The 13,961-nt window shown below is 37.1% G+C and overlaps 1 protein-coding gene across 1 annotated transcript in view; it reads right to left on the reverse strand.

Annotated features, from left to right (window-relative positions):
- Positions 1-13,961, reverse strand: part of MAP3K5 (mitogen-activated protein kinase kinase kinase 5) — a 100,049-nt gene that overhangs the window by 5,762 nt on the left and 80,326 nt on the right. Inside the window, exons 19-26 of the mRNA XM_082756455.1 lie at positions 13,767-13,924; positions 13,114-13,291; positions 12,060-12,080; positions 10,737-10,914; positions 10,473-10,641; positions 7,608-7,793; positions 4,329-4,434; positions 1,563-1,806 (exon numbers count right to left, since the gene is read on the reverse strand). Coding sequence (XP_082612581.1) covers positions 1,563-1,806; positions 4,329-4,434; positions 7,608-7,793; positions 10,473-10,641; positions 10,737-10,914; positions 12,060-12,080; positions 13,114-13,291; positions 13,767-13,924 — 1,240 coding nt within the window. The remainder of the gene's footprint in view (positions 1-1,562; positions 1,807-4,328; positions 4,435-7,607; positions 7,794-10,472; positions 10,642-10,736; positions 10,915-12,059; positions 12,081-13,113; positions 13,292-13,766; positions 13,925-13,961) is intronic.

Here is a 13,961-nt window from a genome sequence, read left to right on the forward strand (position 1 = left end):
GCCTACCAGCAGCATCGCTGCATGAGTGCTTCCACACCTGAGTTAACAATTGTTGAAAAGTCTACCCTGCACGTGAACAGCGCTGCTCCGTCTCTCTCTACACACACCCACAGCTTGGTTAGTCACAAAGCAGTTTAATATTCTGCAGAGAGGAGTGAAGCCAACTTCCAGTTAATTTATTCCTCCTCTACCCATTCTGGTTGAAAAAGGCCTATGGGGCCAATAAAAATAATCAGCCACTTGGTAACTACTTGCTGCTTCTGCCAATAAAGCTTTAATTAATACTTAAACTAAACAACTGCCCATATTATTTACCTCAAGATTTCTGTGTGAATGACAGGATGTGATTATTTGGTCAAAGGCTTTGCATTTAGGAAATTTACAAAAGCAAGGTGCTAGGAAACAACACCTCCACAGATTGATCACTTCTGATGCTATTACTTCCCAAGTCTATGCTGGGGAAAGTGAAGCAATCCAAGCAATTTTTTTGATGTTGGTTTTAAATATATCAGTAAGGTAAACTATTTCTGTGGTCATCGAAAACTAAAAAATGAATTGTAAGGTGAGAATTCAAAAATACTCATACTCTATTAAAAATAGTATATATAACGTAGTACTCTATGGCAAAGTTTCTGGACACATTTAAAAGTAAAGTGCAATTTAGCCTTTCAATTCAAATTGGGTCAATAAGTATGCAGAATGTGCTGGCAGCACATAAGCATAGCAATTGTGTTATTGAAGATATGTTCTCCTATCAAGGTCATATTCAAAATTTACCGAGGTCAGTGAGAAATGCAGTGTCCTAAGTCAGGTGCTGCAAAGACTAAAATATTTGCTCTAAGCAGACTATCTGGTATATTTTAATGAAAAAACAATTACTTATAAAATTATAATTTGTATAAAATAATGGTAATTGTATCTGTCTGTTTTTATTTAAGAAAATAAAAATCCATTCTACCTGAAAGTAGAATATTTATATTTCTGAAATATCCAGTTTCTGGATCACTTACTTTAAAACACACATTTTTTTATTTTTCTTTGATGAACAGATTGGTGTTTGGTTTTCAAAGAAAAATGTAACGCTTGCTTGTAAACACAGATCCTGCTGCAGTGAATTCTGCACACAAAACATCTCAAAATTTCCTTGTTCAGTTCGTGTGCGGCTGTTGACTAGCTTGTGTTTGTTCTCCAAGAATAACTACAGAAAAGAACAGTGAGTTCTGCCATAATGGAAACAAAACATAACACCATTCATCAGCCATATACAGCATATGAAGGAGAGAAAAAGCAGAAACTTGGCAGCAAGCTCAGCTTTTCCAGACCTTCCTTGAAAGGGCACCTGAAATCGAGACTGACTTGATTTCAACTTCCATCACTATGATTCTGAAATTAATGAAGTTAATGTGTAGTTGTGACTGGTCACGTACAATGGCCATCATTTAAAGGAATGAGGTGCAGTGTTATGGAATTGATACCATTGCTACTATTCTAGCATATGTATTTCAAAAGCAAAACAATATGTAGTCTCAAGTAGGTTAGTGTCTCCTGATGTCCAGACTTACCTGTTAGTCTCTAATTTTAGCCTGCCCAGCTGGACACTCAGCGTCCTGTGAGCAGCCTGGGAGTCATGGGATACCGTAGAGCTGAGTGTGCTCACACCTGAGGTAGCTATTGCATCTTCCATGACAATGCAAGGCTGTTGGATAGTTTGATTCTGAGGCTGGTCGTCTTGATCTTCTTCAACTTCTATATCATCTTGATCTGCTGCATCACTTTCCGATGCAAGACTAAAATGTGGCCTCAATTCTGTTAGAAACATTAACATTAAGGAAAAAAACATGAAGGGTAAACATTAAAACAAGAGCACGCCTAAGTGACTATCTAGAGATCATCCCCAAACTTTCAAATAATATTAATTATGATATTAATATTGTTATTCACCCAATGTAAGGTCACACAGAGCAAAGAACACTGCATTTGATCAGAACTTGCAGTATGAATGCTGTCTGTTGTCTAGTGCAGGATTGATTGAGGACTTGCTGAATTGCATGGGAAATTTACTGCTATTCTCTTATTTTTGGTGAATGGCTGCTACTACATACAGTAGTGAGGACATAACTACCTTACAAATATTTCTATTAATAACACGTATTTATGCCACATTACTGCATTATATTTATGTTATAGCTATCAAGAACAGCTGTTATGTCTTTCAAATAATAACTGCAGCTGACCATGAGTTTGAAAGCTTTAGATTTGAGGATTACCTTGGAAAAAATTCTGTTTTCTGGTACTAAGGTCCATGCAGCACCACAAGTACTCTTGTTTTATTCTATTCTCAGTGGTGTGCTATTTCTCATGTGTCTGACCTTAGTTGTTTTATTAAGTAAATAATCATTATTTATTATATCCAGCTATTCCTGTTGTTGCTGTTTTGGCATATTTAGCAGCCTCTCATTAGAGGAATATCATGCTTACAAAAAAAAAAAAAAAAAAAAAAAGAAGTATCCAAATATACAGAGGAAATAAACAGACCTCTTTCCCAGCAATGAAGGTGGCACACTTCCTCCCCCCAGTTATCAGAGAGAACACTACCTATTGTGTAGTGATATACACCCACAAAACCATGGACACAAAGCTACACACACACTCTGTTTTCTCTTATTCCTTGTTAGAACTACCTACGAGAGTTTACCAGCTATGGCAGATGTGCACACAAGGTCTTATATTCCTACAAAATTTATTATTGCAACAACATCTGTTTGTTAATTCTAACCCTTTAATATAAATCCTCCTTCCTTCCTTCAATTGTGGCTCCTTAAAACACTCCCTTTAGTTTCCTCATCAAAACATACTTTTTAAAAAAAATCACATTTGTTTCATAGTTTTTTGTCCTTTCCTTTCTGCTCAAGAACTAACAAGCAAATTTCTCTTCTTTTCAAAAGGGGTATTCATGCTTTGATTCAAATCACCTCTTCATAAGAGAAAGCAGATTTATTATACAGCTGTTCCATGAATATTATTTTTATCCTAGGGAAACAGATCTATGTATGTTTTTAATTTTTACATCACACTACTAGGAACTGAAGTTAATTTTGCCATTGTAGAGCAAGCACCAGTAAGTGTAAGTATAGGACATCTGTTTGTTACTACTCCAAAAGTACCCCACAATTTTTAAAAGTCTTAAACCCAGAGACTAATCTTCACATCATCCATGGAAGAAAAACCACAAAGAAGAGATCAGACAAGCAAGGGGAAGCAGTCAGAAGTATGGTAATGCAATTAGGGAAGAGGTGGATGATCGTCACCTGAAAGCTACTGGGGCACTGGGAATTTTAAGATTGACCTGATACCAATAATGCTGATACTTGGCTGCATGGGGATAAGAGCTCAGCAAGGAGAAATTCTGCAGTGCTCCTATTATACAGCAAAAAAGTACATGTTTTATATGATATTCAGTGTTCTAATCAAAAGCAAGATTTTCCCTTATGACTTAAAAGTCTCACAGAAACCCTTTATGCTTCACTGGTTGTACTGGGGATATGGAAAATAAGCAGAACAGGAAGAGCTGTAACTTATGTTGGAACCTATAGATCCCCTTGTTGACAATTTCAGTCTTTAACCCATCACAGAAAACAGAAACTGAAGTATTTTTGACTCCAGACTTAGAGCATTAAATCATATATTTGAAAAATTTCACCACTAATTCTAGTGCTAGGGAATAAAAATCACAACATTAGAAATTAAGATGCACCTAAGAAATGAACTCTGCAAATAGGCAAACAATAACAGAATGGTTTACATTTCTTCTATACAGAATTCTCCCCTCAGCTAAGCTATGCATTCTACCTCAACAAAATTCAAAATACAATATTCAGTCTACAGGTTTTGATCTATTATTTTCTTTAGACAACTTCTGATGAGGAGACAGAGAGATTTTTGAGTATTTAAAATAGCATGCCCTTAACCTGCGCTTTGTAAAACACCTTCTGAAAAGTGGTATGTGCTGGGCAAGTTGTCCATCCTTCGGATTTCAAGAGGCAGTACTGTGCTACTGTGCACCTAAATAAAATAAGGCCCCAGAGTACCTTTGTCTGCTGCTGCTCACTGGGTTGCAGAATTGTTTAGAGGACGCATCTTGGAAAGGATAACTTTCCAAAATAACTTGGACAACATGCTTATCAGTGTTTAAGTTGCAAAACAGATGGTGAACAGGAAAACGTCACTGCTGGTTTCAAATTCTTAAGTGAAGCATCATAATTGCAGCTTTAAAGCACATTTAAGGAGATAGGTAATTCATACTTGCCGAGTAGTAAGAAACAACTCACCTGGGACCAGAATGGTAATAGCTGTCTGCACAGCTTTTCTAATTATGCTGTCCAGTGCAAACATCCAATGTGGCTTGATGTTATGATTTCGGAGAACTTTATTTACCTAGAAACAGAGAATTCAATTCAGAGATTATATTCTCAACAATCTGAAACTGTAATTTACATCAGAACTGTGTAAAGTGTTTGAACTTAAAGATGCTGTATCAAACAGGTGATTTAAACTATTTCACGTTTACATTAAATGCAGAAAATGTTCATAAAATAGTGGATGTTGGCAATGCTGTATGTCAGACAATATTTTGTGCTTTTTTTTTTTTTTTTTTTTCTAAATAAAATACCAGTTCCTGTATTAGGTGATTTTTGATGACTAATACCAAAGTTTATTTAACCTTCACAGTCATGGACTGAAACCGTAAAAAAAAATGCAACTCCATGACAAAGACCAAGGACCATATTATGAAAGTCTCACAACTTAAGCTAATTAACCTTGTTACTTTTTCGTTACGGTTTTCACTGTTCGCTCTGAGCAATACTTCACTATTTTAAAGGATAATTGTAGGAAATACCAAAGAACAAATGTAATGCTTTTCCCCCTTGATTCAGAAAATAATTTAGATAACCAGGGGATTTCATTTGTATGTTGTGCCATTACCTCTTTCCTTCTATTTTTAACTTTATCTGATGAGATAGGTATCTACACTGGCTTGCTCCTAATTCTCTGCAGACCTGCTTTCAAACCATGTTTAGCCATACTCCTGGGTGCCTCTATGGATACTCCATGTTAGACACAGAGTGTGGATACTCCAGATAATTTCCAACTCCCCTGTGACAGGGAAGAAGCAAGTGGGGTGACAGCACTACCATGAAATACCCAGTCGGAGCATCCAGCAATAACACATAACAGCTTAATGCTGTTTTTCAGGCATGGAAGCAGTCGAAAGCACAGATCTGCACGAAAAGAACTCCAGAAGTTACAGAAAGAGACAAATCAAATGGGATTTAGAAAGCAATGAAGCTATTCAAAGCCTTATTGAGAAAACAGTAGCAACTACAGTTTGTTTAAAAAAAAAAGCATCAAGAAGGTGGTTTGTTCTTAAGTGTTCCTGAAAAAAATGATTAATTTATTTCTTTCATATTGTTAAAACCTCTCTGTAAGAAAAGTGAAGTAGCACATATGATAACTTGCATATCTTCTGAAGGCTGGAAATGTTATTAATGATATTATCACTGCCCTAAAGAAACCATGTTCAGTAAGCAGTGATTTATATAGGTAGCTGTACCAGGTTGGCTGGGATGGAGTTATGTTTTCTTCACAGTATCCTGTAGGGTGCGGGTTTACCTGCCGGCCAGGAGCAAAGCCCCACAGTACCCAGGCCTCCTCGGTTCTGTTCCCAGTGGCCACTAGATGGCACTTGGACACTGCAGGAGAGCTGTCAGCATCCCAGGGGAGCCTGCCCTGTGCCGGACACATTGGGCAGAAGCTCCCTAAAACCCCCAAAGGCTTGCCCATGGCCCTCTGAGGCAGCGCGACTCCTGCGTGCAGGCACCCAGCAGCTCCCCAGACTGACTCCTACAAACATCAACAAGTTCAGCTCACTGTAGCGTATTTAAGTACTACGGAAGCATGATGCAACTTTGTCAAGAACAAAAATCCACAATAACATGACTTAGCTATTCAGACTACAGCAGAAAGTACCTTTTCTTGGTTGCCCTGAAGAGGATATCCTGAATATTAACAGGGCAATAATCTCAGGGTAAAGTCTAGGTCCTGAGAACAAGGGAAGTACTTCCTCTCACTTCTAGCAATATCCCCAGCCTGTGCAATAATCTGAGGTCTTGATGCAGATCTGGATTTCAGTATTCTATGATGAATATCTAATATGTGTCAAAAAATAAGGCTGGACACATACAAAGCAATTTTTTCTTTGACCTTTTTGTAGGTTAATCTTAGTTAAATAACAGGCAAGATACTAAGGGGAGAGAAATTTGTAAGTTAACTTAAAAACATCAACTTAAAATGATTAACAGAAGAGGGTAAAATATTTATGAAAAAGAGCATGAGCTCAAGCAATTATCACAAAACAACTGATGCACAGCAACGTCTGTCAGAAACCCAACTCAGATATTTGTACTCTTCCCCCCCCAACTGGTCTCTCGACCTTGTACATGTTTATTTCTTCCAACCATCACAGCTGTACTGATATGAAGCTAAACAGAATGGAGAGCTGAAGTGTACTCAAAGCAAAGGCTCAGAAATCCCTCCTTTGGAGAAACCTCTCTTACAGATTAATTTCACATATTAGCTTTTGTTTTGTTACACAGAATCTACTTCTTTGTCAGTGTAGTCTATGCAACAAACAGATTAAATCCTTCCTGACAGCTCTGTTACTTCTCAGAGTACACAAGGTTAAAATGCTGACAAAAGTCATCTATCTCAAAACGCCTACTTGGACTGTCATCTCAGTTTTTACTACAGAACTTCACTCTGGACACACTGATGCCCAGCACAGCTACATCCTCCCATGTCAATTATTCATCTTAATCATTAAGCATAATTCTTTGTGAACTAACTTTGAATACATAACTCAAGAAAAGAACATTTGCTTTTGGTAAACTAGCTATTTAAAGGGTGTTACTGTGTCTGTTTGGGTGCTGCTCACTGTGGGATATCAAAATTTACATTAATTGCTTGAAGAAAGGTATCCTGTTTTTCTTCTTTCTTATCCTGCTTATTATACATTAAAATGAAAAGGGCTCATTTGTAAGAATTCTGCTAACCAAAATTCAAGAATAATTATAATACATTATAATGTAGACAGGCTATTACTTGAGGCTATTTAGTGGTTTAATGCTTTTGTTTTATAAAAGAAGTTCAAGAGATCTCATTTATGTAGGGCAAGCTTGACTATCAGTGTTTATCTTAGTTATCGGAAATCCTTCCAAAAAAAGATATTTTTTCCTGCTTTTATTATTACAAAGTTTATAAAACAGTGCTAAATGAAGATTCTTTAATCAACAAAATCTCAACAACTGTGTTCAGGGTTTGCATCCTGCCAAAGGATCACGTGGCAAACAAACTAAATTGTGGTTGTGGACTGTTTTTTTTGTTTGTTTTGGTTTGGTTTGTTAGTGTTGTTTCATTATTACAAGTTCAAAGTTCTCAAATGTTATTGTTTCAGTATCTCTGGAGGAAAGTTGATGAAGTTATGTTTGCTTCTGGTTTCTAGGTTTCTGCAGTTTTCTTGCATAAAGTATTTACTAAAAATGACAACTTACAGCATCTTGAAAACCGAACAACACAAGTTGCACTTGACTGATACCATGGCTGTCAAAGTCTAACTCCAGTTTCAGTTTTGAAAGAGTGGTTGCGATGATTTTACGATCAGTGGACCGTACAAACTCTCTGAGGCTGGAAACGAGCGTCATAATATGTTCCCATTTTAGCTTCGGCTCTTCAGCTCCCTGGTAGAGGAAGAGAGGAAACAAAGTAGTTTTGATAGCCATCTTTTGAAATGCACACCCAGTGGTCCTTAATCCAATAATGTCAGTTAGCAATATGAATTTTCAGAAACTCTAAAGATATAGTTAAGGCAAAGTGCAACTGCAAGCCAGGTTACAGTGGCTGTGTAACTACAGCTGTAGCACTGAGCTTCCTGCTAATGCAGATTACCTGACTAGCAAAAAAGCTGACTTTATTTTACAGTAGTTGCTGAAGTATGCATACACACTATATATGTCTGACTGTACAGGAGCAAAAAGATATGAATGAATATACTCTGCACTAGATATTACAGACCTCTCTGAATTGCAAGAAAAACCCCACAAACTTTGAAGTGACTGTTTTCAGAGTGCCTCTGAAAGACAGCATACAAAGTCCCACTGTAACATTTAAAAGAAGGAATTAGTCAAGGTTATGGAGAAGGCTCAGAAAGAGACTAATTCTTTCCTGCATGACTTCCCCATAACGGAACTTTCACACTCACCTATTGCTAAAGCAGGTCTACAAATCTCATCCTTCTCTATTACAGATACTTGTGCCTATCTTTAAAGCTCACGTGTTTTTGCATGAGCTACAAAAGCAGCAAAAAGCTCAAAAGCTTTCATCCAAATAACCAGCGTGAGTAACCACGAAGCAAAAGACTGTTTACTCTCTGAAGTTATGCCAACTGAACATAAATTTCAATTCCAAATCTCAAAATCAAGTCAGAGATAGAAAACCATACTAGATGTTCAAACATGCAATATTAAAACACTTTTTTTTTTTTCTTGAGGGAAGTATTTATAGAGACTAAAGATATCTAGTATCAATTTCCGTAACAGAAGGACATGCTGTGTTTGGTTCTCTTGTATTTGCCAGTTTTATGCCGTAATGTTACAGCTGGCTAGGCATCAAGAACTCTGTTTGCCAATAATGTTCAGTTTTTGACTAGTTAATTAATTCTGATCTGGTTGAAACCAAGATCATTTGTTTTTTGGGGGGTGTGAGAGGGAGAAGAGGGATGCTCACAACTAAAGCACCTCTGAGATAAAAATTCTACCTTCTGACCCTGATCTGTTTTGATTTGAAGAATTCATCTGACTACAGTCTATACTGAAGTTGATCCCTCCCTCTGTCCGACAGTATCCGATCTCCTTTCCCTGTAAATAATTAAGCAGCCATTAGGGTAGAGAGGTGGACACAGAACAGATTCGAAGTCCCTCGAATGCATGCTGGGAACAGGGGAACCAGCATGGCTCCCTAATAGGGAACAGAGGTCTATTTTGGGGAAGGTCATTCTCCTCCCCTTGTGTTCACCCATGACCACTTTGCTGAAATCATTCTTATGAAAAAGTTCTTATGACTAAAGTGCTAAGAAAACCTAAACCCTGATAAGGCCCAACAAGCAAGTCAGGCTTCTATCTATTGGTACTTTCTGGCATTTAAGCAGGGCATAATGGGTGGACACCTCAACTGCCCCTTAACTGCAGCTACCACCACTTTCAGGTGGTTTGAGCCAGTTTTCTACTCTCTGACAAGGAATAAAATAACAACTGTCTTTTATAGCAGCACTCTTGCAAAGCATGGATCACTGGCGTATCTCTTGTTGCCTTCTATTTTAATACTTTCTGTAGTTATCAGGACAATTGTTGTGTTTTTCCAAGAATTAGAAGCCTTTTTTTATTATTATTATTATTTGGTATGGCAGCAATTTCCAGTTACTTGAGCTGTGGTACATGCATAAGAATTGTATTGGTTCCATCAGTTTCCCAAACAGTACTATTTTTAGAAGCTGATTTGCCACATTTCACACAAATATGTTTCAGACCAGCAATACTCAGCCTTGAGAATCAAGTGAGTCAATTACCTACTAACACGCGTTACAAACAAGAACAAAAAAATCATGTCATCCAATTTCAGTGTTGCAACATTTAGTGTGGGGATGACCTGTAATTTATTCAGTGTCATTCTGAATTGATACATCATAATGAATCATCGCCACAAAGGAGCACCAAAAGGTCATTCTGCAATTATTTTGCTGTAACTCCCACTACTACTCCATCTTCCCGCCCCTCCATATGTGGCTCCCAGCTGCTGCGAGGAAGAGCGGCAGTTTATTTTCTACCTAGTCCCGTCTCTCCCCTTCTGTGGCTGTTGGCTGGAAGGCAAGGGTTTACCAGTCACTCTACTCTTCTCTATGTAGTACCCTAACTTAAGGCCAGAGCAGGCCAAAAAGACCTAACCCTCTCTGCATCAAACCAGTCACTCAGAAGATGGAACTCTACAAGAAGCTCAACCTCCTGGGCATGACAGACACTACGTGAGTTGATCTGAAGTCCTCAGTTGATACACTAGCAAAACAATATCATGAAATCATGTTTGCCATTGTCCAGCCAGCACTAGTATGCAGGTGTTCATATGGTAGGTGCTAAGAACATAAAATGCATATCTAATGCAGCATAAACATAATTTTAGAGCCTATTTTATTAGCCCCAATAAAATAATAAACTGTGAAAGCTTATATTGCATATATTTTCTAGTTTAATCAAGTGATATTTTTTGATTGCTTTACTATGTGTAAATTTGAAATTTCCAGGTAATTGTAGATAAGTCTTCAAATTCCACTTTTTTTTTTTTTTTGCTGCCTTTTGAAATTACTTTACCTGAGCCAAAGCTTCCATCAAGTTCCTCACCACCTTCTCTTGGTCCTCAGTTAATATCCTATGAAGGGTGGCTCTCCTTTCGCTATCCTTCTTCAGCATGAAAAACCCAGAATCTTTCTCTTCAGGTGAAGGAGGAGCACTGTGATCCTCAAAATTTTCATCTGGGATACTGAATGAAAGATGCTCAGTGAAAAGGAACTTTATAAAAAAACAACTGTAATGCACATGTTCCTGATACTGACACAAATGTCAGATAGCCCTTACCTCAGAAAAAGGGACCTGATTCCCTTCCCATCTTTTTCTCCACAGGATTTGGCTCTTGTTTTGAAAGAGAATGGATCGATTTTTAGTTCTGTATCCGGTGAGACTGAACCATATTCACTGCTGCTACTTGTATCTTCCACCAGAACAGGAACAGGTAAGGATATACTCCGAAGATATTCTATTTAAGAACATTTAGAAAGTAGAATTAAATAGCATCAACACAGTTCTGATACAAAAAGGTTATTCATTCAGACGAAACAAATTCTGACTCCTGTCTTTCCCCACACAGACAAAATATTAAAGATAAAATGAACAAAAAGCTCCTAACATTTGTCCTTCAGGAATAGTTACCCTTCAGGTATGCTTTTACTGAAAGTGTTCTTCAGATATTGGAAATCCTGGGCTCTTTGCCTGCTTACTTCCAGAACTTCAACACTGGAGTGAATGTGCATCACACGTTACCAGTATGCACTCTGAGCAATAACAAAATGTTCCTATAGGGTAAGTCATGCATGCACATTCCAATAATTTAGTTTTAAATGTCTCTCTATATAGAGCTTATTTATCTATTAGAATATAAAAAGCATTTTTATATAATATAAATATCTTATTACATATATTTATGTATCAGATTTGTACAAATTTAATTAGTTCATAGGCTTTGATTCATAATAAACGTGAACGTTAAAAGGTGGGGATTTTTTTTTCTATTAATCAAGAGTACGTACAATTACTGTTGCAAGAAACTATCAATACCTCTTTCATATGTCCACATTTCAAAATGTGCTTCTATTCAGCAGGAAGCTAGCTTTTTTTTTTTTTTTTTTTTTCTCCCCTCTCCCCTCCCCACCTTCCACCCCCATTCTACCTGGACTATTTCCTGAAAAGGGATGTCAGCCAGGCTTGACATGGGGTCCCAAACAAATCCTGCTTCTGCACCACCTCCCTCACAACATTACACAAATTTAACCTAATAAAAATCTGTTTTCTTTCTCCACATACTTTGGCTCTATTGCTACCACACAACAGCCATTTGGTTCCCTGTTCAGAGTTCCACTAAATGGGCCCCATAACAACAACGCAGCTCTTCAAGCCTGTTTTACCCACCTGTATAGACAGTTAAGCCAAGGTAACATTACAAATATTTTTTTTATTAATTAAAATTTGTACAATGAATTAGAGCTTCCTAAGAAACATCATTTATTTTTATAATTATGCCCACTTATCTTTGCAAGAATTTGGTGTGGCAAATTATACCATAGTAAGTGATAGCCACAGTATCTACGCAGTTATGTTTTCATAGAAAAGTATGTTAAAACTCACCATTTGTGTTAGCTGAAAGAACTGTGGGAGACAAGCAAAGAAAAAAAATTAAGTTAATTGTGCTGAAATTAACTGAGGAAAGTAAGCGTAATCTAAAGAATAACTCCCTTCTCATTTTTATGGACCATCTGGACTCTCCTCTGTGCAAGCTCTTATTTTAAATAAGATTTATTGCCATTTAAAATTAAATTGAACCTGTAAAATAGAAGCTAAAAGCTATCATTCAATGTTATCTCCTTTACCTAGTAGTTTCTTCTTGTAGGTATCATGCTAAAATTATGCAGAATATATATTTAATATATGCACATAAAATGTGTCATTCATACTTTCAAAACTTCTTAGTTAAATTCCATAATTTAAAAACATTGCAGGGAACGTGGCGGGGGAAATAATGCAGTTTGCTATGGGACAAGCATTATTTTGTTCGTATTACTACCTTATACAAAATGCACTCTGTACAAACATTATTTGAATGAAAACATACACACATCTGAAAAAAAAACAAACAACAAAACAAAGACAGAGAAAGACTTTTAGGGGTAGTAGAGAAGGAGATTCTAATCTTTTCTTCCTGGTTTCTAGTAACAGGATGCACGGCAACAGTTCAAATCTGCATCAAAGGAGGTTCAGACTAGATATTAGGAAAAATTTCTTTACCAAGGGGGTAGTTAGACACTGGAACAGGCTTCCTAGAGAGGTGGTCAATGCCCTGTGCCTGTCTGTGTTTAAGAGCATCATCCAAATACCCCTTAACGATATACTTTGGATCAGCCCCAAAAAATTCTAACAGCTGAACTATCTTTGTAGGTCCCTTCCAAGCGAAACTATTCTATACTATTCTAAACCTTAATATTTAGTCACCTTAGTGACAACTTGCTAGCAGAATTCTGCTACAACAGTCTTTCTACAGAAAGCCACTGGAACAAAACACTACAACTGAACATTCATCTGGGATGGGGATCTACGTTCTTTGTCTTAAAGAAGAAATGATATTGTTTCCTGAAAATGATGATTTATAAGAGAGAAATTCCAGAGTGAGTTTAGCAACTGTTACCTGAGAGTTTTGAAGGGGACTTTCTTTTTTTGCTTGAAACCTTCAAGAATTCATCTACAAGTAGTTCATGAGCAAAAGCTCGTTTGTCAGGATCTGGTTCAAAGCAACGCAATATGAAAGCCTTGGCTTCTGCAGACATGGATTCAGGAATCTCTGGGTGTATTTTAAACATTCCCACCTGAGACAAAGGGAAAAAAATAAATGTTCTGCACTGTTCTTTTCTCAAATGCTAAATAACAAAAAACATACCAAATGTAGTATATTGTTATAGAAAGGTAATATCGAAACTTGATAACTAGGTCATTAATGCAAAGAACAAAATTATTGTCAACTGCGTAATTATTTGATCAAGTTAAAAAAATACAATTGTAAGGAGAGGCTCTCACAAAGTGGAGAAGTCAGAACTGCTTTTCTTTGCCTTAAAAAAAAAAAAAGAGAAAAAATGCTAGTGAATAGCTGTTACTGCTCCATTACTCTCTTCAAATACACACAGCACTCCCACTCAATTGAATCAGCTCATTCTTCTTAACATCCTCATTAGTGAAGCATTTCCTTTATCATCTTTTCCTTATAATTCCAGCTTTTCCAAAACAGTCACAAGATTTCCTGTGTTTACAAGTACTGGTCTGAGTTGTACAAGGAAGATGTCTGACCTTAAACATAGCTGCTTGTGGTTCTCCCAGTTCATAAAATGGGGGTTTCCCTGTAGCCATCTCAATGATTGTGCATCCCAAAGACCAGATATCTGCAGCTTTCCCATAGCCACGAGGCCCTTTGTCAATGATTTCCGGTGCCATATACTGAAGGGTACCTGAAGGGTTCCACATGAAAAATGCAATAGATAGTGA

This window comes from Aythya marila, assembly GCF_965140915.1.
Source record: "Aythya marila genome assembly, chromosome: 3".
NCBI lineage: Eukaryota > Metazoa > Chordata > Aves > Anseriformes > Anatidae > Aythya > Aythya marila.